At 34.2% G+C, this 25365-nt stretch overlaps 1 protein-coding gene across 1 annotated transcript; it reads right to left on the reverse strand.

Moving 5' to 3' along the window:
- Nucleotides 1–1558: 1558 nt before the first annotated feature.
- LOC140748223 (carbohydrate sulfotransferase 11) lies at nucleotides 1559–25029 on the reverse strand. The gene is made up of 4 exons (XM_073080987.1): nucleotides 24526–25029; nucleotides 23665–23922; nucleotides 15110–15314; nucleotides 1559–4011 (listed from the first exon to the last, which is right to left on the reverse strand). Exons 1-4 carry the CDS (start codon nucleotides 24772–24774, stop codon nucleotides 3782–3784), a joined length of 942 nt encoding a protein of 313 aa, XP_072937088.1. The 5' UTR covers nucleotides 24775–25029; the 3' UTR covers nucleotides 1559–3781.
- Between the last annotated feature and the right edge of the window lie 336 nt (nucleotides 25030–25365).

The following is a 25365-nucleotide window of genomic DNA, read 5'->3' on the forward strand; positions in this document are numbered from 1 at the left end:
TTTCACTCTTGGAAAAAGTGATATAATTCTTCACGGTGTCAATGTCACTGCTAGGTAGGTGGGTAGGTACCCACTTCTACTTTGTATGTAGACTGTTAGAAGTAGATGCTGTTTTTGTTGCTTAAAATTAAACGGGCGGCACGTTCTTTGTTGCTTAAAAATATAATACTTATTACTCATATAAAATGTGAACCTAAATCTTATTTACTTATGTATTAACTTATATTTATTTGTGCGAAACAGAATTTGGAAGTCATTAAGTGTAAATCTGTATCAAAATACCTTACACTAATAAATTACCATTTTTGAATAGCAAAGTATGTCATAATATATACCTCATGCGATATTATGCAAGTCATATTATGTACCTGTTTCTCTAGTGTGACGACTTGGCAAAAATTTGACAAACATTTATTGCGTCATGACCCACAATGATGCACGTGCAAAGATTTGCCACTAAAATAGTCAATTATGAATTATTGCAACAACAACATTATTCAGTTAACATTATTCAGGTATATGAATGGATTTACGTCATTTTATTAATTTACATTAATTATCACCGTTAAGGTGACGGCGACGGCGGAAATTAAGTCTTAAGTTTCACAGATATGTGTGAAGTTTATCGACCAACTTGGTCTGCGTAATTAGGTAATAATGGCCTAAACCACATCATGGCATTCATGGCCCGGTCGGCCGGCCCGCGGATCGGAAGCGGTGACTACTAATCGGCCCCACAACGTTTTAGGGGGTAGCAATTTTGCATATTTTTGGAAGACCTTTCTCTGTTTACTTATTTCATGAGCGGCAAAATTCTACTAATGGCCAGGGCGGCACGTTTTCGAAGCCCTTTTTGCGCTTACGTATTTTCACTTAATTTCACAAAAAATGTGTTAATATGAAAAATATCCTAAACATGCTTTTATTATAAGACCTTCACGTTTTTTCAAAACCATTCATTAAGTTAAACACACAAGAACGCAAATTTATTCACTTTTTTATTGTAAGTGGTAGTTAAGGTCGGCGCATCGCTTTATAAAATTGTCCAAATCATTATGAGGCGCGCCGGCTCGCAGCGTAACGCAATAATTTGCTATATTTTTTAACGGAATTTTCTATTAAGTTGTGCGGTTTCATTTCAAAAAATGTATTGACAGTCACGAGCATAAATATAAGATTAGATTATTTTTATAATAATAAGTTCTTATTTATAAAGTCACTGGCTGATACGAATCTACTATTCTATACTATTCGACTTAGTATAAAAAAGAAAAAGAACTTGACGTTCGAGTTGTATTTTGAGCCGGAATAACTAAAGTGAATACATTAATATTGTCACATATTTTTGCTTCGTCAGGTGGTCATAATTATTTGATCAACGTTATCATCACATATTTTTGCTGCCTATAAATGTCAGATATTTTTTACTGCGTTCGTGCAGGCATATATTATTGAACTCGTTATTGAGTCACATATTTTTGCTGATCTGCCCATAGTAATATATTTATGCTCGTAACTGTACCATCTGTGCAGTGTACGGGTAAATAAAAGTCATAGATACATTCAGTAAAATTGTTTATTCAATGAAAATTTCATTTTGCCACTTTTATTTATGGACATGGTTTGTACGTTGATTTACTTAAAATATCTTTTGATTAAAACTATTCACAAGGTTGATAATATTTATAGGGTGATAAACAATTTCTTACATAATTTCAAAAGCATACTTTCTACATTTTAAATTCCAATATAATTTCGAAGAGTATATATTTATAAAAACTCAATATTAATTTTAATTATTACTTAGATGGCGTGGTAAACAGATACCCAAATAGGGTAAAAACCAAACCCAGTAAGATATTAATGGACATTAAAGAGTTTAAAACTCCCAAAAACGGCGTAGTGGCCCGTACACATATGTCGGTACATATTTATAATAAGAATAACCTCTATTTAAAATACAACGAAACACAGTACCCCTACCATGAGTTTTTACGTGTCGACAAATATGACTGTTTTGGTATTTGTTTACGTATTGGCCCATAGGATTTCCTAGTTCTGACACAATCCGCTAGGGGCGCTGATTGGAAATAGTATGGGCCAAAACGTAAACAAATACCAAAACAGTCATATTTGTCGACACGTAAAAACTCATGGTAAGGGTACTGTATTTTATGCTTGATGATCATACATACTTCAACCGACTTCAAGAAAATTTGAACCTGAAATTGAGTTCAAAATTATAAGCTACAGGTAATTGGAAAATTATGTCGTATACAACAGTTTTATCTACAAAATTCCATTAAAGTGCATAAATAATAACTATATTTACATGATTTCATAAGTATTACTGAATTTTCCTGAAGTCGGTTAATTACGAACTGTCACTGGTACAATCATTTATATGAACACAACAATTAATAATTAATGGAATTTAAATATAACAATATTATTATAATGTAATATTTGATGCTAATACATTGGCTGTTTAAAAGCCTAAAAGTTTAAAATCAAATTTCTTAATGAAGGCACAATCATTTTGTATTGTCACATGTCTATTATTTAACAAATAATGATTATTTATATTTAATTACATTTGCATAGACAATACTTTATTGACATGTTTAACGAATCGGAGAACAAAAAATTATAAAACGCATGTTCCATTTTATTCATAGTATTAAAATTTCATTTTATACTAATACAATTATATATACACATATAATAATGATCGTATAAAAGATGTTTGGAACACTCTGTACATAATTATAATGTCCATCTAACAGTCCATCCACTAAGATTCTTCACAGAGATTCAACAATAATAAATGTGGTTTCGTCGAAACCACCACTACAATTAAATTGAAACTCATTATACATGGTGTTTGTTTATTTAAAATAAACTAATTGAAACTTTGAAATATGTAAGTATGCCGCAACCAGTTATATTGAGCTTTCCAAAACAAAAGATTTGCAAAGAAAGTGTATGTGTGGGATGGGCTTTAAATATATTTCACTTTACTTTGTAGCACACAGTTCAAAGTTATCAAGTTTTAACAAAACATTTGTACTTGTGCGAAATTTTAACAAAAACATAAAGAATTTTTGAATTCATTTTTTTGTTCAGTTAATATTACTATTTAACAATTTTGAAGCTAGAAAAGGTGTACACAAAATTTTGAGGTAATTATCGCTACCTTACCTTAAATACTCTCTTGTCAATCAAATTAGTAGAGCTTATTGAGTATAGAGTAGCTGAGTAACAAATAGTACTTAATATGCATTGTCTTGTCTTTAATTTAACAAAGGTTTGATCGAGACAGATATTGCTATCTGAAAATGCGTTACAAAGAATGAGTATATACTGTAAAAATGAGTGTCTACTAAAATTATGAGAAACACCTTACGAAGTATGTTCTTTAGGCTGACCGTCTATAAGCTACTTTCGCTTGAAATAATTGTCGCTTTAGCGATTAAATAGTGGTTAACGCGACTGTCAAAAGTTGATAGGCGACTGGCAATTTACGAAACGAATGACCGTTAACAATGTTACTAATAAAATCAAACATGTCTGTCGCCCAAAAAACAAAGTGCGTACGACCGATAGCGGGTCAAACAACTGCTTGGGATCTTAAGCGACTAACCTATCCTAACCTAACCCCCACGCGATAACAGCCAATAGGCAGTCAGCCTCCCCACTTACATCAGACACTTCATTTATTCGGTTCACATGTTATGGAAGACTTACACGGACACAATTCACTATAAAACTTATTACAAGCTTACCCTAGATCAAAGCCGACAATGTTCTCCAGATCGTAGTTGAAGACTCGGTAGTCGTACTTGTAGAGTTTGTAGAGTCGCCTGATGAGGGGCAGCTCTAGCTGTGAGAAGTACTTCTGGAGTTTCTCAGCGGTGCCCGAGGTGTGGGCGAGCCGCGGGAACTGTATGTGCGATGCGTTGATCGTGTTCAGCGCTAACAACGAATCGTCGAGTAAGGTTTCGTATTTACCTGCAAGTAAACATTGATATTAGATACTTAGGAATTTTAGTATTATACTATTTGGCTGATGTTGTCATATTTTGACTACGGGGCATACTCAAGCGTATAAGAGATTTTGTAGTACAAATTACTCTGAACGTCATTCAGTTTTTGGAAGTGCTTGGATGTGGAGGACTTGTTATAAAATTGTAGCAGCAAATGGGCTTGCAGTCGACCTGATGGTAAGTGGTTACTGCCGCCCGTAAATATCTGTAAACAATCTAATATGGAACAGGTTGATGATCGCCTCATATGTAAATCAACCGGCATTCTGTAGCAGTACTGTTTTGTGGTGGAAGAAAGTAGCCCACGCTGCATGCTTAAAAAGAATTTGCCAGTGTTGCCTCCTCGATCGAACCATACTGGCTCTACCACCATTCAAACAACATTATTGTAACTTAGAAGTGTTTTTTTTTAATAATACGGGAGTATTAAGCGTGAAAGTGTAGAAAAAGCCTGATATTCTTTCACGATTTAGTTAATGCTACCCACGGAAAAATAATTTAAATATGGTCATCATAACTAAGGGTGGGTTGCATCATGTAACTTTAACATTTACATAAGCCTAACCAACCGCCAAATCCATGGTTAAAATAATAATTAGTTGCACCATTTTATTTTGAGGTTGAAATTACGTCATAACTAGTACCTAACTTTAACCGCTCGATTTCAATCGGTTAAAGTTACTGTATTTGTCAACTTCCCTATTCCAATTTCGAATAAAAATTCGGTGACAGCGACACAAATGACGTTAATGGCAAATCAATTGGTGCAACACAGAATTCTTACATTCCATCGATACCGTCAAAGTTACTGTTACATTTAACTTTAACGCATACTTTAACCGGGCTTTCGATGCAACCCACCCTAAGTAAGAACGTCTCAGGTTTGACCGTAGCTTTATCGGGTCAATATTCAAAACGTGTAGTATTTTTTTTATATTTTTTTTTATATTATAGGAGTAGCAGACGAGCATGCAGTCCATCTGATGGTAAGTGGCTACTGCCGCCCATGGACATCTGTAATCAACTCCAGATAGGAATAGATATTCCTACCTGACGTCAGCCACAGGTGCGCTGCTACCCCTGAGGACTAAGCTGGAAAGCCTCGGAAAAGTCTGTCTCCCTTACCACACCGTTCAAACCGGAACACAGCAGCGCCTAACACTGCTGTTATTAGGTAGAAATAGGTGTGGCCGTGGTGCCGCCGGAGTCGAACCACAAAGGGTCCTACCACCTTCAATAATGTATAACTATAGTATATCTAGTAATACTAATTAATACTAATTAATAGTAAGTAATACTATTTCTACCTAATAACATCAGTGTTAAGCGCTGCTGTGTTCCGGTTTGAAGGGTGTGGTAAGGGAGACAGACTTTTCCCAGGCGTTCCAGCTTAGTCCTCAGGGGTAGCGGCGCATGTGTGGCCGACCTCAGGTAGGAATAACTAATCTTATCTGGGGTTGATTACAGATGTCCATGGGCAGCAGTAGCCACTTACCATCAGGTGGACTGCATGCTCGTCTGCTACTCTTATATTATAAAAAAAAAAAAAAAAAAACTTAATATCACCTTCAATTTAAAGTTTCAATCGACGAAAAGACAATATTAACACACCAATCCATATTAGCTACAGAATCAAGCCATTAGTCATAGCGACCTAGTTCGAGCAATGCAATCATGGAAATAGATTCGTTACTTCAATTTAGAGATGTCGCGAGAAATTTAACCGTCGTGCTTTATTCTGAGGTATTAAGGTGGTCACCATGATGTCACTCACTAAAAAGGACGTGAATATTTTGTTTAGGAACAATTAATGAAGTGCAAATGTATTATTTATTGTTGTAGACTAAGTTCAGTGTGATTTAGACTTTCGTCAAACTACAGCCTATATCTACATAATTTATACAAATTTAGAAAAATAAGTTGTATCTTGTAGGTACTTATTAAGAATAGAGTTTTCCAGATTTGTCTACGAAAGCACTACCCACGTCACACTTTTAACAGCGGTGAACTGGTCTACCTCGTAATAGTGATGTAATGATCCTATGACCTTGTTTGAAGGAAGTGTTAAGGCAGATACTTATGGGAATCATTCCAAGTTAGTCCTCGGGAGATGTAATGCATCTGTGATTGACAAGGGAAAATCTTATCAGATACCTCCACCTTCTGAGAGGAAATATCGGGTAAATATATTGTGAGATTTCTTCTCATTAAAAACCTCTCGGTGGCCTAACTAGGCATATAGGGGAAGTCGAAACGAACGCATTGGTGCTTTCCTTTGCGTGATGCCTTTAAGCCCTATTCGAGTACTCAGCGGAGCACGTGACCCCTGACATTACAAAAAGACAATTCGCGAACACATTTAGAAGGTGGTAGAACCCTGTGTGGTTCGACTCCGGCGACGCCACCGCCACTCCTATGTCTACCTAATAACAGCAGTGTGAGGCGCTGTTGTGTTCCGGTTTGAAGGGTGTGTGTGGTAAGGGAGATATACTTTTTCGAGGCGTTCCAGCTTAGTCCTCAGGGGTAGCGGCGCATCTGTGGCCGACCTCAGGTAGGAATATCTAATCCTATCTGGGGTTGATTACAGATGTCCATGGGCGGCAGTAGCCACTTACCATCAGGTGGACTGCATGCTCGTCTGCTACTCTTATATTATAAAAAAAAAAAAACAAAAAAATGTCGTCTTCTCGATGTCGCAAAAGTCAGAAACCAGAACCCCTTAATCTTATTTGCTACTTTATTTATTTTACTATTTTCGTTCAATAAATAATTTTTATGGACGTATTTTTTAAATTACAAAAACCCATGACGAAGTTAGAAATAAAAATAATGTTAAAACTTGTTGATATATAATGGAAAATTTTCTATAAAAATTCCTACACATCGACACATCTAGAGATTTACCAATGAATCTCGAATATACGATACGTCTAACGTGTTCACCTTGTAGGCGACAGATTAAAAAAACAAGTAGGTAATTATCGTACCATCAAAATTATCGTTACGTAAAACCTATGTGTATATGTTTGCTTGTAAATCAATGTACGGTTTGGTTATAAATGACGTGTTTTGGGCGCGTCGAATCTTTCGGGACAATAGTCATAACATAATGCCGATTGATTATACCGAGATTTAAGTCTGGGTTCCTATTGACGACCCGCGTGGCGGAGCGCCCACCATATCGGTCTGACGCGCAAAGGGTCCCGGGTTCGATCCCCGGCCAGACAGATGTCTAAATGATGATTTTAGATTAATGTTTCTGGGTCTGGGTGTTTGTGTATTTGTCTATGTGTGTGTCCGTGGCACCCACGACACAGGGAATCCTAGTGTGTGGTGTAGAAAGCGTTTAGTTCTAAATTAAATAAATTATCTATTCTTTGTGTTTAGCTATCTCTATTTGTGTAAAAAGAAAGAATTTATGTAGCTTTTTTATCACAAGATACACGTAGCCAATTAGAATGATATGCTTATGATGTCCAGTAGTCACTGTCACATATGGACAACTGTAAATTATCAATCCCAGATAGGAAGTCCTACCTGGGCTCGATCGGTGGCCGGTTAAGCTCTTTACTAATAAATAAATGTATACAATTTTACCTACCACTCAAAATTTGATAATGTCTAGCTTTAGATACAGGACTGCAAAGAAATTGCCAAATTCAGTAATTGTTTGGCAAAACATTGGATGAATATTGGATGTAGTTTGCATACACTAATAATAAAGGAATCGCTTTGGAAGACTAAGTTACTCGTAGAACGCATTGGGTAAGTTCCTCCGCCACACCACTCACACCACAAAATAGAGGTGTTTGCCACTGCAATAATACACAGCTGATTCGGCCGTGAAAGCGAAGTACAGAATAAGCACTAAATAAAGACCTCTTGACCACTTACATCAACGCATTGTTAAAACGAGGACACACACACACACGGCACAATTTAGGAGTTACGTCATCGATTCACCTACGAATTATGATTTACAATTCTGATGAATTAGTAATTTTAGAACATGGGTGTATAATTTTTTTGCGTTTAAAATTATAAAATGTTCGCGATCTGAAAATTCTACACAATATACTTAATTTTACGAATTTTATCGACGCAACGCACCAAACACCGACTTCAGATTGAACTCTAATCTTACCTAAACATAATTACGTATCGTATCGTAAACTTACTTTTTTTGCACAACTTTATGGACTTTTCGATCTGTCCATTTTGTAAAAAAGTCCCAAAAGGACATGTAAAACTTATCAATTGTAGGTAAAATGGCTTAAAAACTGTACAGTTTTATTTTAGAACATAGCTGCATAGGATGCTGTAGTGCTCTACCCGACATGGAAGCTCTAACCAACCTATTATTATTTTATGTTAGACCATAGATTAGTAAAGATTACTCACAAGAAAATGTACCCAGTTTTGAGAATTGAAATAGTTGCGTAAAAAAGTTTTGCCACGTCTCCGTGCTAAAATGTCCCTAAAATATTTGAAATAATTATTTATTTATTACGTTAATTACGCAATATTACTTATTTATTCGTAAATTTTCTCTAAAAATGTTTTTATTTGTCAAGAATTCAAAAAAAGAACTTACTAAAATAAGCCGTTTGTGGCTTCATTCAATTTCAAGGCGGCGAAGTATCTTAACTAATCTATGTGTTAGACTAAAATTATCGCAGAATTGAGACATTTTCATTTGTAATGGGTAGGTACCTACGAGATTGTAATGCCGTAATCATTTATTGCCGATATTTCGACCCTGTTGCGTGGATCGTGGTCACGATGACCCATACAACGATAACATATTAAAACAATTATTGTAAAACATTATATTTCCTTGTCGATTTTGTGTTCAATCCATTTAGCCTAGGTAGTCTTTGGTAAAATGACAAATTGACTTTTACGAGTACTTTTACCAGCGTTAAGAACGAACAATGTGTTTGTTGGTAAATGTGTAAGTACATGATATGTTTGTGTGGGTGGACATAAGACATTCACCCCAGACCTTGGTAGTGTCAGCTGGGTAATTGTCTTTTGGTCAATGCCAAACACTTTGAAATTCAGTTTTTGTAAAATTTATCTAATGTCCAAAATGTATATAACTAACGATGTTCGTAATGAGGTTCTCTTTAAAATAGATGTTCTCAAAATAAAATAAACTCTATTGTTTTATTTTATTACAATGGACGCGGCCAGTTATAATAATATGCAACCTTGTATTGTACATTATTTGCTGAATTAATTGCTTAGTCTCATACTTAATTTTAGTTTATTTTGTAAAATGTAACCAAGGGCATTGTCGAGTTTGTGAATAGTCTTACAAATTCGAATATATCGAAACGGTAGCAAAATCAAATTTAAAAGTTTTGGTATACTTAATTCGGATATGGACGTAATCTAAATCACACACAGTAATGAAAAGTTTTATCTCCACCAAACAGACTCAGTACAGTAATTTAGTTTATAAATAAGTTCAAATCATTACCTATTCGTATTATCTTTATTTTAACAATTCCTTTTATACCTGATATTCGTAACTGATACGACCCGAAGCGAAAAACGTAATATTTTTATACGAGTAACCGTATCCGAAATCGGTGTAATATTCCTGATATATTCGTAATCGTGTCCAGTGCCCTTACCATGAGTTTTTACGTTTTGATATTTGTTTACGTATTTGCCCATACAATTTCCAATCAGCACACTTCGCGGATTATAACATAACTTGGAGATTGTATGGGCCAATACGTAAACAAATACCAAAACAGTCATATTTGTCAAAACTCATGGTAAGGGTACAGATCCGAAACATTACTACACAGTACCTAACGTAACATTCCTATATTTTCGACGTATTAAATACTTATTATGATTTCAAAGTAAAATCTTTACTGTTATCAAGAATAAAATTAAAATTAAAGTTATGTTTTTACAACAATTTTTTTCAACACGCACACATAAAGACTGTTTTCGTATTAAAGTTACACACACAATAACGTGAAATAAGTTACTTACGTAAGGAAATAATATAATGTGATTTTAATTACTACTTACTGGAGTAATTAATAATTATTATAATACGTGTATAATTAGCAGTAATAACCGGGCGGTAAGAGTGTCAGACGCGAAAGCTTTAATCCTATATACCTATATAATTTTAAAGTGTTAAATACTAAACAATTAAAGATTCAAATTGCAGCAGACAATTTTATCAATATTGTTAAAACGTTAGAGTATGTTATATTATAACACCACAAATTAGTTAAACGCTGTATTTGTCCAAGATACTCAATATGCAGATAAAATTTCCTTTTTATACTATATAATAAAATATAACCAAATTAATGAAGTCTTTGAAGTTATTCAAGTATTACAAATTAAAGTATTCTTGGCAACACATCTGTAACCGACTTCAGATACGACTAATCCTATCTCCCTGGTTAAATGTCCATGGGCGGCAGTTGCCACTTGCCGTCAAGTGATATGGACGCTCGATCGCATCTTCTAAAATACAAAATACAAAAAAGATAATAAATATGTTTTGCTTAATAAAGTGGCAACCCTAATTGTGACCGCTTTGGGTTCATAACTGTTTAATACGTAAAAGTCACAATATTGGACATAGATAATTATGATCATTCTCAAATCAACCTTGACCCAAGTTATCGCCATGATTCCGCATATAGCTGATGCATGTAAGTTAAATATATCACGAATAAAGTGGAAGTTATTCAACTTACTGACGATGTATCTCGAACCGCCAACCAACTCGAATTGCATCAAGGTTTTAAAGGTACCACCTATTTCTCCACGTGTTCCTCCCACTCCATTTTTCAACCGACTTCCCAAAGGAAGAGAGGTTATCTATACGTCGCATATATATTTTTTTAGTTCTGGGTTGACCGGCGTTATGATATTATTAGGGTTGTATTAAAAATATATATTATTATTAAGTCATTTTTGTACTACTGAGCAAAACTAAATATTTATACAAATTGGGGTTGCGGGAAATCGAACCCCAGACTCCCAGCATGAAAGACCCGGCTAAGCTACTGCTTCCTATACACAAGCGTTACATCTTCACTATAATAAAATTATTTACAACCAACAACTGCGGTTCTTGGGTAACCCACAATACGGCAATTGATACTATTATCTTATTTCTTGACCTGCACTATCATATCCGATTACCCAACATGCGTTTTATAATGGCGCTTTAATTATTATGTCGAAACTAATCGATGTTTTTTTTTTAATATTGTAGCGGTTACGAGACGCTAACGTTTACTACAAAGTTTCTAGGGTACGAAATCTTATATATAAAATTCTCGTGTCACAATGTTAGTTACCGTACTCCTCCGAAACGGCATTACCGATTTTCACTAAATTTTGCATATTAATAATGCATATTCAGTAGGTATGCGAATCGGCTCTATCTATTTTTCATACCCCTAAGTGATAAGGGTTGTTCACACTTAATATTTTTTTATTTATATGGTTGTGTTGCCGGGTCAGCTAGTTTCCCTGTAAAATTAGAGAGCTTTATAGGTAAAACTTTGAGATTTACATGCAAGTCCTATCAAAATCGTTTACCTGCTAACTTTATTATTAGTAATACTAATACTAATAATAAAGTTAAATTAGTAATACTAATAATAAAGTTAGACCTACTAAAGTTCGAAAATTGACCATTTTTGGAGTTTATTGGAGTTTACTCCTTAAGAAACGATTTGAGTTATAGGGCCCGGTACGGAAATTTTATGAGGAGTAAAATCAAGTGTAACACGAAAAGTTGAGGCGTAACGTAGAAAGAGACAAACATATATCTGTAGGATTGAACGTGTAAAAGAATGAGATGGAATACATTACACAGCGTATCTCATTCTCGGGGTCTCCTCTTTGCGCGATACTTCGTAGTCTCACTGTATAGTTCACTACCTCCAGTCTGAGAGTTGAATGTGTGCGTATGTTTGTACGTGTGTGTTGCGCGCCTGCGTATTACGATAATTACAGTATTTAAGAATGATATTATAATTCAAAGTGAAAGAAATCAAACATCCTAAAATTGGATTTGTATAAATTGAACACAATTATTATTATTATTGGAGTTTACTCCTTAAGAAACGATTTGAGTTATAGGGCCCGGTACGGAAATTTTATGAGGAGTAAAATCAAGTGTAACACGAAAAGTTGAGGCGTAACGTAGAAAGAGACAAACATATATCTGTAGGATTGAACGTGTAAAAGAATGAGATGGAATACATTACACAGCGTATCTCATTCTCGGGGTCTCCTCTTTGCGCGATACTTCGTAGTCTCACTGTATAGTTCACTACCTCCAGTCTGAGAGTTGAATGTGTGCGTATGTTTGTACGTGTGTGTTGCGCGCCTGCGTATTACGATAATTACAGTATTTAAGAATGATATTATAATTCAAAGTGAAAGAAATCAAACATCCTAAAATTGGATTTGTATAAATTGAACACAATTATTATTATTATTATTATTTATATTATTTTGTAACATACTTTATGTAATACGCATTATTGAAGTAATATAAATAATCCGAATAATTACAGATATATGTTTGTTTCTCTTATCATTTTAGCAGATGCGTTCATTTACCCTTTTTTTCTATTCGATATATATCATAATTATCGTTCGTAAGGAGTAAACTCCAATCGTGCGTCGTAGCTGACACACACACACACACTTTTTTTTAGGCAGTCTTTGTCATATTCGAAATTGAGTAGGCAAAAATTGGTTATCATTGATAAGTACCATAGCCTTCGCGTATAATATTCTTCCAATTATTGCCTAGAAAATTTAAAATTTCGAACTTTAGTAGGCAAAAACTGATTAATATCGAATATTTCTAACGAGATCATAGACTGTATATTATTTTATAGAATATTTTTGTATTTTAGAAACGCATAAATAAGTTTAAATGTATCTAACGCATATGTAACAAGATTATCAAAACTAAATTTCAGAAGGCCTTTCCACTATTTGTTGAATAAATAAAAGTTACCTATGACATCTCACGACAGGCTAATATGCAAGTGTGACGTCACAAGGATTCCCCGAACACATCCTTGACGTCTTAAACGGATATGTATAAATATAGTAAGGCTATATGTGTTGTAAAACTGGCTAATGTTTTTAGCCAGATAGGTAGTCAATATGTTGTAAAAATAACACGATAAGAGCGATTCTTGCGTTTTTAGGGTTTCGTATCCAAAGAGTAAATAGGGAACCCTTATTACTAAAACTACGCTGTCTGTCCGTTTGTCCATTTGTCACAGAGCTCTACCTCCTGAACCGTAATAGATAGACACAGATTTTTACAGAGAATGCATAACGGTGGCCGCTATAACAACAAATACTAAAAATAAGATATTTTAGTCTAATATGAGGATTATGGTAACGTTGCCTTCAAAATAGGTGAAGAAAGCTACCAAATAAATAATTGGCTGAATCCGAGTCATATTCGCAAATGGAGGTTTCCGTACCATTTTTTTATTTTTACATACCTACTTTGTTAATATAGCAGATATGGTAGGTAGTAAATTTATTGTGAAAATTTAAAGTATCTTTCTATTACAGTTCAAGAGATTAGAGGCACAAAATAAATTATTATTTATTACTGACAGGCCTAGATCTCCTTTGAGAGTATAAAATTTACAGAAATCAATAATTCACGTCACATTGATTATATTTCCTTGTATACGTCTTTTTAAAAAAATATTTCTTATATCTATTGAATTCTACAATCCGAATAAACCTTGAATACTCATAAATTGTGATAAATCTTATCAATTCTTCGACAGATAAAATCAAATAGACCGGCATGCGGCATACGTATCTCTTACATAGCTGTAAATGTTACAAAACTACGAACTCTGTCTTTAAAATTAGGGTATCAGAGTTCGTTAACCTATACCTACATATAAAAATATTAATTTCTAAATATAGTATAAATTAAGTGGGTGACATTTTGAGGGTGGTGGATCTCTCTGTGGTTCAACTTCAGAGGCACCACCTTCACACCTACTTCTCCCTAACAGTAACGTTAAGTACAGCTGAGTTTCAGTTCGGAGAATGGCCGGACACCTTCCTCCCTAGCACAGGAGGAGATTTCTCGAATGCACTTACAAATTTCAGAGGTAATTTAGGACCACCCCCCCTCTTCTTAATAAAGCTATATCTACGCCCATAACACGTGTACGACACAGTAGCTCTACATAGCAATGATAAGGCAGAAAAGATGCCATCCGATGACGGCTGTGGAGTCCCCGAGGACTAAAGCCAGAAAGGGAGTATTTAGTGGGTGAGGCATCCCTTAAGTGTGATTCCCACACTACCAAGCAACCGTCGCGACTTTGGTGCAAGTACATGAGCATTCATCCCTGTCTGCAGGGTAACCCTTTTATTGTCTAGGCGCAAAAAAGGGCAGAAAAGTCCGCATATAGCCATTACATCACACTGCAATAGTAGAGTCACATGACACCAACTTCAATCTTTTGCACCACAATACATCATTAATATCATCAGACCCCTCAGTGACGCCCTAACAAGTGACAAGTGTGCATTATTTAATTTAAGCGAGCCAAGGGGCGCTGAACTACCGTATTGCATGCAATCTGCACTGGTTTCCTCATCACATACACACCCAGATATTACTAGGGACATAATGTAAAAAAGAACGAATATAACCTTTCCTATAATATTTATTTTCAAAGTTAAGCAATTTGCAATGTATTTTTAATTGAGTAAAAAAAAATAAAAATGGCTTAGGTGGTTTTAATACTTTCTAAATAAATCGAAGGTATGTTTCTTTTGTTGTAAGATTTTCAATTTTACACATGAATTATAAAGTCTACTTTTGCGTCAATCCCGTCAAATTGCATTTAGCAATTTCAAGCTTTAGTGCTATATTATATAGATAAATAACTATAATTCACCTGAACACGCTGACTTATGTTTTGTTATTGTACAAAAATTACACTTAAAAAAAGAAAAAGAAACATACATTTTTTTATTTTAAAAAATATACTACTCACCAACTAAAGTGTACTTGATAAGGCACGGGTGGCACAGGTTAGTAATGGGCTGCCAGTGTTCGTTGTTCACCACGTCGGCGAGCTGCTCCGATTTGTTCGTGAGGAACAGCGCGAACTCCCTGAAGGTGACGTCATGGCCCAGCTCCAGGGACTCGTTCGAAGGGTTTTGACGGAACGCCCTAATGATCCGTTTGCCGACCCGGTCCTAAAAATATCGTCTAATTAACATAGAGTTTATACGAGTACAGAGAGTACACATTGTTTGTGTTGTACCCACTTTACCCGCGAGAAATTTTACTTCATTACCAGTCCAGCCCTTTATATAAATCAATCTTAACAATTATCAAATATGCAGTTTTTTATTATCAATATATACTTATTCTAAGTGTTTTAGAACACACTTAGATTAGAACACTTAATTAGAACACACTAAACATATATGCAGCCAAATACAGAACCTTCTTTTCGAAGTCGTTAAAACTATTTTAATTCAATCTAATAAGATCCAAATTTAACATCAAACCATTTTGAATGATTACCCGCATAATCCTTTACGTAAAGGAGCATATCAAAACAAGGAGTGAATTAAGTGAGTGAATGAATGAATGAAATGAAACGAAATATTACACCAAATCTCAAATCTTAACCAACAAAGGAAATAATCAATTTAAATATAAATAATATCATAAGACCGCGCCGAACTTGCTGTTACTGCTAGTAAATTAGCATTATTTGCATATTTGTCTAAAAATAAACTCCGAAACGGCTTTACCGATTTTCACAAATTTTATATGCATATTCAGTAGGTCGGAGAATCAGATACTATCTATTTTTCATACCCTTAAGTGATAAGGGTTATTCATCGTTAACGTTTTTTTTATTTATATGGCAACACAACGTTTGCGAGGTCAGCTAATATATTATAAAAAAGGTGTGGCGGTTGTGCCTCTCAAGTGGAACTAATCAGCGTTCTACACAACATTTCTGTTTGATATATCATCTTTGTCATCTCTTGTGTGAGACGCATCGAAGCGCTAAGCAAAAAATACTAACGTCAGCAACATAATTTAGCTTTTTGTTCCACTTCCAAAATGGCAGACAATAAATTATATTCTCGTTAAAATTAATAAATGCCTTTGTTGATGTAAATTTAATGGTCATGAAACTTAATATTTACATATAGTATCTTCATACGCAATATTGTCCTTAGTTCGTGACCAAGGCAATATTTTGGGGCTAGTGGAGCGCTTTCACATGCACTTTTAATAAGGATATTCGTACAAATATTGTGGCGTGATATCTGTAGATTTATCAATAAGAAAAATCGTATCCTGATTTATCAATTTCATTACAAATCACTCGTTTTTATCGCGTTTTATGTATATCTACTATTAACTGGAAAGTACCTATATAAATATAAATTAATAATAATAATGAATCTATCTTATGTTTTGCCTCCCAAAGATCGACCTTTGGCAATTTATTTATATTAGATATTGTGAAATTTTGATCTTTAGTACTTGGAAATTGGACAAGGACAGGAATATCAGGGTGTACCGACAAAACTCCGATACAAGGTTAAAATATGCAACCCAAGTTGGAAATGTAAAGAGTGTATAAATTAAATTCATTCTCAATAATCAAGCCCAGATAGGATTAGAGATTCCTACCTGAGGTCGGCCACAAATGACGCTACCCCTGAGGACTAAGCTGTCCATAGCATTTCAATATTTTATTATAATATGTATTGGATAATCCACGTTGCATATTTTTAGACTAGCACGAATGTACAACGTAAAGTAAAAAACCAATACGGATTATTTATTTATAGAACTTCGAATGTAAAACACGCTTTCAAATTCGCGATCGATGAAAAAAATATTAAAAAAAGTGCACACAATACTTTCAATAATGTAGTACCTACTTAGTACCTAATATAACTGATAAAAATGTATGTGGTTAAATAGCTTATTACAATAACAATTGTTTTTGTCTTAGCATATACTACGGATGGTCACCGCAGGGGGGGAGAGGTCGAAAAATATTAAAAAATAGGTCACGTGGTATGGGTACGTTCCCTAAAGGTAACCACACCATGCTATGTGTTAGATATAGTTTTTATACTCATACAAATAACTTGTTATTATATTCAATTAAAAAGATGCCGTTTAAATCTTGATGCCATCCCGCTACCCAACACATGTGACACATCAAAATCGGTGATGCTTTACATCTACGAATTTTTGAATCTATGATAAATAATAAATCAAGTTGAACAGCCTGTTTGAAATTTCAAATAACAGCAATATCTCAAGTTCAATAAACCCGTTTTTAAATTTCTTGTCTGTGTCTACTTTACAATTGGAAATTACTATTCGGATTTATCCGATACTATTATGAGAGGTGATTATTCAGAAGTATCTAATATTTTTTATGAAAATATCAGGAACTAAGTAAAAATTGAAAACCCATGCACGAGTAAAACCTGGATCAATAGGTGTCGTCGTCAACGATTTTAACTAACTCTAAACATAATTCAGACGAAAAATCGTGGTTATATTAAAGTTTACAAACCTAAAATATCTACTACTTACATGCAGTACGATAACCTGGTTTCGAATTTTGTACCTCATCAGAACTTCTTATATTCCATTGAAATAATCGATTTACTTTGTGGTTGGCGGTGGTGGTGTGGTTGTGTACTTTGGTGAATCTTACCTCACCTCATTTTATAGCTGACTAGCTGACCCGGCAAACTTTATACCGCCTCAAAATCTATTTATCAAATATATTTCATATAAAATAGAGCCTATGTTACTCTTGGATAATGTAGCTTTCGAATAGTGAAAGAATTTTTAAAATCGGTCCAGTAATTTTTAAGCCTATTCATTACAATCAAACAAACAAAGTTTTCCTCTTTATAATATTAGTGTAGATTGGAATATTATACGCATAACTTAGATTATCAATTCAGTAGCATGCTAACATCACATACTTTATTTTATTTGTACTTTGGCGACAATAAAGATAATCGCACACATGAGTACAGATACTTCTAGCGGTAAAACCTATCTTCTATGTTTACGTCGATAGTCTTCAATACCGTTGTAACCTGATGACCTACCTCGATAAGTTTCTTGTTTTGTGCTAAATGATCATAATCAATATAAAGTACCTTCCATGAATAAGCTTTTATTTACTTGCTTATACTTGTACTTTACAGCTATTTATGTAATATTAATATTCAATCCATAAAAATTGACAAATCTAGTAGGTAGGGATTGTCAACTACGTCAGTAGGATAATATATCTATTGACAAAGCATTGGAAAGATTGATTTTAAACAATGACACAACAAAACGATGGATACTGATGTCCAAAACTACTAATCTATGCTAAACATTTTAAACATAAAAAATATTTAAATTTTACATACACAAAAGTCTTGAGATTTTTTTATCGTTCGTTATTATTGCACAATGACCCACGATAATTAATAGCCCGAAATGTCTATTGTACAATTTTTAACAGCGAGACGGCACGCCACGTAAAACAATTGTGGCCAATTGTTAAACTAAGTAACCAAGTATTTTTACACGAAAACAGCACGGTACATTAAATAATTCTGACCAATTTTGGCACGAGCGTAACTAGTTAAGAGCAACTAAAAGAACAGATTCCAAATTTTTAATAATTTTGCATACTCTTACAATATATATTTCGAAATTCTATGAATATGGGACCGACAAAGGCAACCCCTCTGAGAGCGACCCATATTGAGACCTATATTATGTGGCGGAGCGGTAACCATACCGGTCCGACACGCAAAGGGTTCAGGGCTAGGCAGGTATCTGAAATCTGAATTATGAGTTTGGATATCGACGATGTAGTAGCAATAACTCCTATCTCATTTTTTTTACGCAAAAGCGATTTTTGCATAATTTGACTTAAAATGACGTATCACAGGTCGTCACTTAAGGACCTGGGCCCTAAGGTTGAAAATTAATCAAAATATTAAAGGGTGACAATACGTTCCATGTCTTTTTAAAGTAGCGTTTCTTCTAATGTAAAGTAGCGTTTTTTGAGTTACGAGTTATTGCCAATTCGTTGTCGATATATGTTCTAGGTCTGGGTGTCTGTATATTCGTATTTTTGTGTATCCGTGGCACCCACGACACAGTTTCCTGTGTATGTTCCTTATGCGGTGCTGTGAGTATAAAAAAACTTATTTTATTATAGGCATTTTACATAACACTTACTTCACTGATGTTATTCCACAAAAGTATCGAGTATTGCATTGCATTAAGACTTTGTCTATGAGTGCGTTCCTCATCTTTACATATTTTACATATACACATCGACACAGGTTTCCGACAAACGGAAGAAGTTTGGAATGTACCTACTTCGCTGTGCTGATTTAATGTTTATACAACAGAAATAGCAAGATTGTATGTAAATTAATTATTACGTTGTGAAACGGTTCCTAATATAACTAAAATATGACCAACAAACTTCATTGATAAATGTTTTCATCTTGTATATAAAATTCTCGTGTCACAATGTTAGTAACCGTACTCCTCCGAAACGGCTTTACCGATTTTCACCAAATTTTATATGTATATTCAGTAGTTCTGAGAATCGGCTACTATCTATTTTTCATACCCCTATGTGATAAGGGTTGTTCACCCTTAACATTTTTTATTTATATGGCAACACAACGTTTGCCGGGTCAGCTAGTTTGTAATATAAGATTGTAAATTAATATTGAACATCGCAATTAGAAGTGTAAATGTACTTTATTCAGTTAAAACGAAACCTTACTGCAATATTTTGTTGTGTTTGTTATGGAGCTTCTTATGCAGTTTCTTTTACAACACAAAAACAATTCGCGAAGGTGTTATAGTGATAATGTCGGTATTTTGTAAACCGCTGTTGTTTAACCGCTCACCAACCGAAAATATGTAATTATGTACAAATAAATATTGCTAATAATATCGGCAAGGCCTTGAATTATGTTGTAAATGTTAACATACGAGTCATTATGCAACTGATAATTTCATTGCATTTCACTGCAGCCCACTACGTTTATAACTGCAAATGACAGCGCTTATGACCGTGCCAGAGGAGCTTTACTACTTCTGAAGGCTAAGCTCGTTTTAATTATATTCAATCTATCCAATTTTAACCTATCAAAGATCGAAATGTGACAATGTGTAGTATAACGCTTTCTACACTCACAGCCCCACACTAGGATTCTCTGTGCCGTGGGTGCCATGGACACACACATAGACAAATACACAAACACCCAGACCCAGAAACAGAAAGCTAAATTCAACATTTTGATTTCTGTCTGGCCGGGAATCGAACCCGGGACCCTTTGCGCGTCAGACCGGTATGGTGACCGCTCCGCCACGCGGGTCGTCAAAGTATGGTCCGTGATTATTATTAAAACTATATAATATTTTGCCAATCAAGGATGTCGTCAGACAGACAGTGCCAAGTGTCGATCTTCGGTAGGCACAAAATCTATCTAAGATTGATTAATAATAGGCGTAAGAGTGTCTTTCAATCCCATTTGTGAATTTTACGCTTCAAAAGGTACCTTTGTCTATTACTTTTTTACTTTAATAGCTTTATTAGTCTATTAATATTCGTAAATTCGAATCTTCAATTACAGTCAGAAATCACAATACACTACGAACGTCAATATGATTTATTATTAGAAATAATTAATTAGTCTTAAATATTTATTTGTTAGATCAACCATTTCAAAATAAAAATATATATCAGTTTAGTTTAGTTTATATTTACATTATTTATTAAAATTAATGACAATTAATTAGTTTTAAATATTTATTTGTTAAATCAACTAATCGTATTTCAAAATTTAAAAAAATATATTTATTAATTGTAGATATTTTCTAAACGGTCATTATTATTAATCACTCATGAATAGGTAACGATTAGTTTTATCGCGTTTAGTTCTTTATCAAATTAACTAGTTTTGATAATTTAGTAGTAACTAACTAATAACTAACTTTATTACGATCTTTTATTTAACTAGGTTAGTTCGTAGGTATGTGAGAGTCAAATCATGCAGTTTTTGACCAACTTCCCAGTATTCGATTGAGCTGAAATTTTGAATAGATGTTTGCTTTGGATGACATCGCATTGAATTAGTGACGTCACTCTGAATATGGCGGACCAATTATATTTCAGGCACCCCATAAGATTGATGCTCATATCAAAGACATACATAATGACGCATTAAAAAAGCTCATTTTTTGACTCTTTTGACATGAATTTCTCATTTCTTATTAAAATAAAGCAAATGATGCCACTACACATTTAAATTTCGTCAAAAGTACAACAGGAACTTATCGTGAGCATTTCTTATCAATGCTTTTAATGCAGAGGTCAATGAAATAATGAATTGAGAGCTACAAAAATATGTTGTTATAACCCATTTTTTGTTATAAAAAATTCTGCTTCCGCGTGCATGTATTCATAAAATTCTAAAATTAGTAAAATGATTTACTTGCAACACACATTGCATTTCTATAATACTCGTATCAGTTTTTCATATAAAGGACGAATTTTTCAAGTCGTGGATGGCCAAATCCGAAATTATTAGGAATAGAGCAAATTTCTGGAAGGAGCGGGAAGCCGATTCTGATAAAAATTACTGATTAAAAAAATACTTTTCCCTCGCCGGGAATTGAACCAGTTCATTTAGATAAAAGAGCACACATCTATAATTGCGCTATCCAATAGCGTATCTTATAGGCACTTGAAAAAATCATGTATATACTTTTTGTGGAATTTCTACGGGAATAGGAAATGCCGATCATTTCGAGAGATTGACATTAAATATAATATTGAATGACATAATCCTTACTCCTCACTAATATTTTAAATCCGAAAGTAACTCTGTCTGTCTGGTTGTGTCTTCTTCACGCCTAAACCACTGAACCGATTTTAATGAAATTTTGTACAAAGATAGTCTGAGACCCGAGAAAGGACATAGGATAGTTTTTATCCCGGAAATCCCACGGGAACTAATAAAAAAAAATCGATATTAGTAAGGATTGAATCGTAAACTATGCATTTGATCAAGTGATGATCTTTTTTGCCAGATGGCGCCACTGTCGTTCCAATGAAGGTACGAATTTTCAGTTTTATGTATGTTAGTATGTCATATTATTTTCTTTTAAACGCGGGCGAAGCCGCGGGCAAAAACTAGTAACAAATATTCCTATCATTAATATCAGTCTTTAATAACTACGACATGATTGAATTAAACTAGTACGTATAGTAAAGTTATCAATAAAGCGCCGAGTTATTTTTCGTCAAAACTTCAACAAGACGTTATCATGAGTAATCATTATCAATTGCTTCAAATGAAGAGAAGGTCAATAGAATATTGCGGCACATTAAAGTAATTACGGGTTCCAGGGCTGTGACGATTTTGAAGACACTAGAGATTCTGTAGATTTAGGTGGTAGAACCTTTTGTGGTTCGACTCCGGCGGTGTTACAGCCGCACCTATATCTGCTCTGTGTTCTGAAGACATACTTATACTGCATTCCAAGTCTTTAGGGGCAGCATCATATCTGTGGTCGACCTCTGGCAGGGCTCTTATCTTATCTGGGGTTGATTACAGATATCCAGGTATGGCAATGGTCACTTTCTATCAAGTGGACTACACGCTAACTTATTACTTCTTTCCAAAATCTTTTCCAAATTAGAATCACTTTTAAAATTTTGTTTAGGTGCCAACCCTAGAATTGAAGGTCTCATAGACATTTTAGATCTCAATGAAATGATTGATGATCATGAGTAAATTTAACTTGTCATGTTAACTACTACATCTTCTTTCGAGACCTTGTTGATACTACAGTAAAGTAGATAATATACTGATTTATAAAATTTCCTCAATCCTCACCCTTTAAGATAACTAATCTAAATCTGTTATAGCTACAAATATTAAACTGCAACTGGTCAACTAGTGGCCTGGTATTTTTGGATAGATGCTTATTGTAGTTTACACACGTATAATCTGACTAAAAATTAAATGGAAACTCTATCCACAATTCCTTAGTCCTAAGGTTCTTAGCCATTAGAGATAATTTACCAACAGGCAGGTGGATTGCATGCTCGTTTACTATTTCATTTTTATAAAAATATAATATATAGTTTCAAGCTTTCAAGGTTGTACAATACTTTGTGGTTTGATTCTGGAGACAGCACCCACACCTTTTCCTGCCTTACAACATCAGCAGTGTTGCTGTATTCCATTTTCAAAGGTGTGGTAAGGGAATGTAACTTAGGTTTAGCAACCTATCTTTTGGCCGACTATGGGTAGGACCCTAATCTTATCTGAAGTTGATTACAGATGTCCATAAGAGGTAGTGGCTCTATTGGGTGAATGGATTACTATTAGGTGGACTGTATGCTCAATTATTATTATATTGATAGTATTGCTTCAATATTATAAAAATAAACTTGTCTATGTAACTTCTAATATTTAAAAAATAAATACAGTATGCACTCACTTGAAAATACTTTGCACTAGGCGCATCTCCTTCCAGCTTATTCCTGAATGCAGATAGGATCCTCTCAAATGGATTCCTCACTATGATCATCTTATGGTAGTTCTCCAGCATGTGATCCCGGTCTTCCTTGGACACTGTGCTGAGGTTCCGGAACATTCCAGGAGAATGTGCCAGACTGGCAGGGATTTCTAACACATCCGTGTCGTTCCATTTTCCGGCTAGGATCATAAGTATCCTCTTCCAATTTGTGCAGGCCACCTAGGATGAATTTTTATGTTTTAAAAATTTTTATAGCTAAGAATATCGAAGTTTATAAAATTTTATATTGGAAATTTATCTCTCAAGAGACTTTTTAAAACTTTCATTTAGAACTTTTTTATTTATAGTTGATAAAAATAATTGGAGTTCAATCATCAATATACATATATTTTTTTATCTTTTTGGGTACTTAAGAAATTAATTATGCTTTTGAATATACTTAGTTGAAATAACATCGATTTTTTCTAAAATTCAGTCACACTGTAATGCTTAATAGTCAATTTAAAAGTTAAGACTAAGAAATGTTCTATACTTTATTTGAAAAACAATGTAATGGAAATCGGGTTTTTACTATTTTGCTACTCGACAATAAATTTAATAAATTGTCCATTCTTATAACGCGATTACGAAATATCGCCTCATTAGGTGTTTAAATGCAAAGCAATCGTTGGATCGAATGATTTTACTAAGCAAATAATAACGACGGACGCACGAGTAGATTACATAAAAAAATAACGAGTAATTATGTAAAAAAACTGTAGGTAAATATTTAATACGTCACCGTAAGTAAACGAAATCACCCGTTTACCTTGACAAACTCACCTTTGGCACGTAACAGTAGAGGAGCTTGTGTTCCTCGTTCACCAAGATGTGCTCCAACTGATTCGGCGGCAAATCATCTAAGCTCCATTTCAAAGGAAACCGTCTACACGTATCCTGTATTAGTTCCTGTCTCGCCAAGTTCAACGATTGGGTCAACTCCAAGGAATGGTCGTGCCCAATATAATTATCCAAACCACTGACCGACAATATGCTCGCGAAAAGCACTAAATACCAGCTCGAGATCCGCATCTTTTGCCATTAGAAGCGCACATCGAAACAAAAACTTTCTTTCGTAAATCACAGGCTACGATTTTAATGTAGGACACTAATACCGCGCGATTATAATTAGGTCACTGCATATAATTTCCTTTATTAAAAGATAGGTAGTCTCAGTGATGATACTTGTTGGTAACGATTACATTATTCATTTAATTATTTAGACGCGAAAAACTTTTCGCGTGTATCAAGAACACGCGCATACCTCAACACATTGACGGCAGAACTAAAAAATAGCGCGCCGTTACCAACCTTACGAACTAAATGTCAAGTTCAATTTTACTAACGTCATACAATTAATGTTACTGTCTAATGTTTATAACATTCTAAAATAATTACTCGGAGGTTCTTAGGGTCATTAATTTATTAAAAGCGTTTATTATTACTATTATATCTGTCATAATATTTACTTCATTGAAAATAAATCTAAAAGCATAAGGATTCAGATACAGCACAACTCAATATTTGTTGTTCAGCAAGCAGAAGAACAGATAAAATAAAAATAATATTTTGGCTAGCAATCCTAGGTTTTCAATAAAAAGATAGGAGAATAAGAAACATTGT

Source organism: Epargyreus clarus, unplaced genomic scaffold (assembly GCF_041222505.1).
Source record: "Epargyreus clarus isolate Ecla_fem2 unplaced genomic scaffold, WU_Ecla_fem_2.2 ptg000015l, whole genome shotgun sequence".
NCBI classification, from domain to species: domain Eukaryota; kingdom Metazoa; phylum Arthropoda; class Insecta; order Lepidoptera; family Hesperiidae; genus Epargyreus; species Epargyreus clarus.

Bases quoted from the DNA above. Each gene is read 5' to 3' on its own strand.
- LOC140748223 (XM_073080987.1), bottom strand. From the start codon at position 24,774: ATGCGGATCTCGAGCTGGTATTTAGTGCTTTTCGCGAGCATATTGTCG. The intron at 15,315-23,664 runs GTGAGTGCATAC...CGATATTTTTAG, and splicing joins CTAGTGCAAAGTATTTTCAA to GACCGGGTCGGCAAACGGAT. The intron at 4,012-15,109 runs GTGAGTAGTATA...GTTTACTTGCAG, and splicing joins TATCAAGTACACTTTAGTTG to GTAAATACGAAACCTTACTC.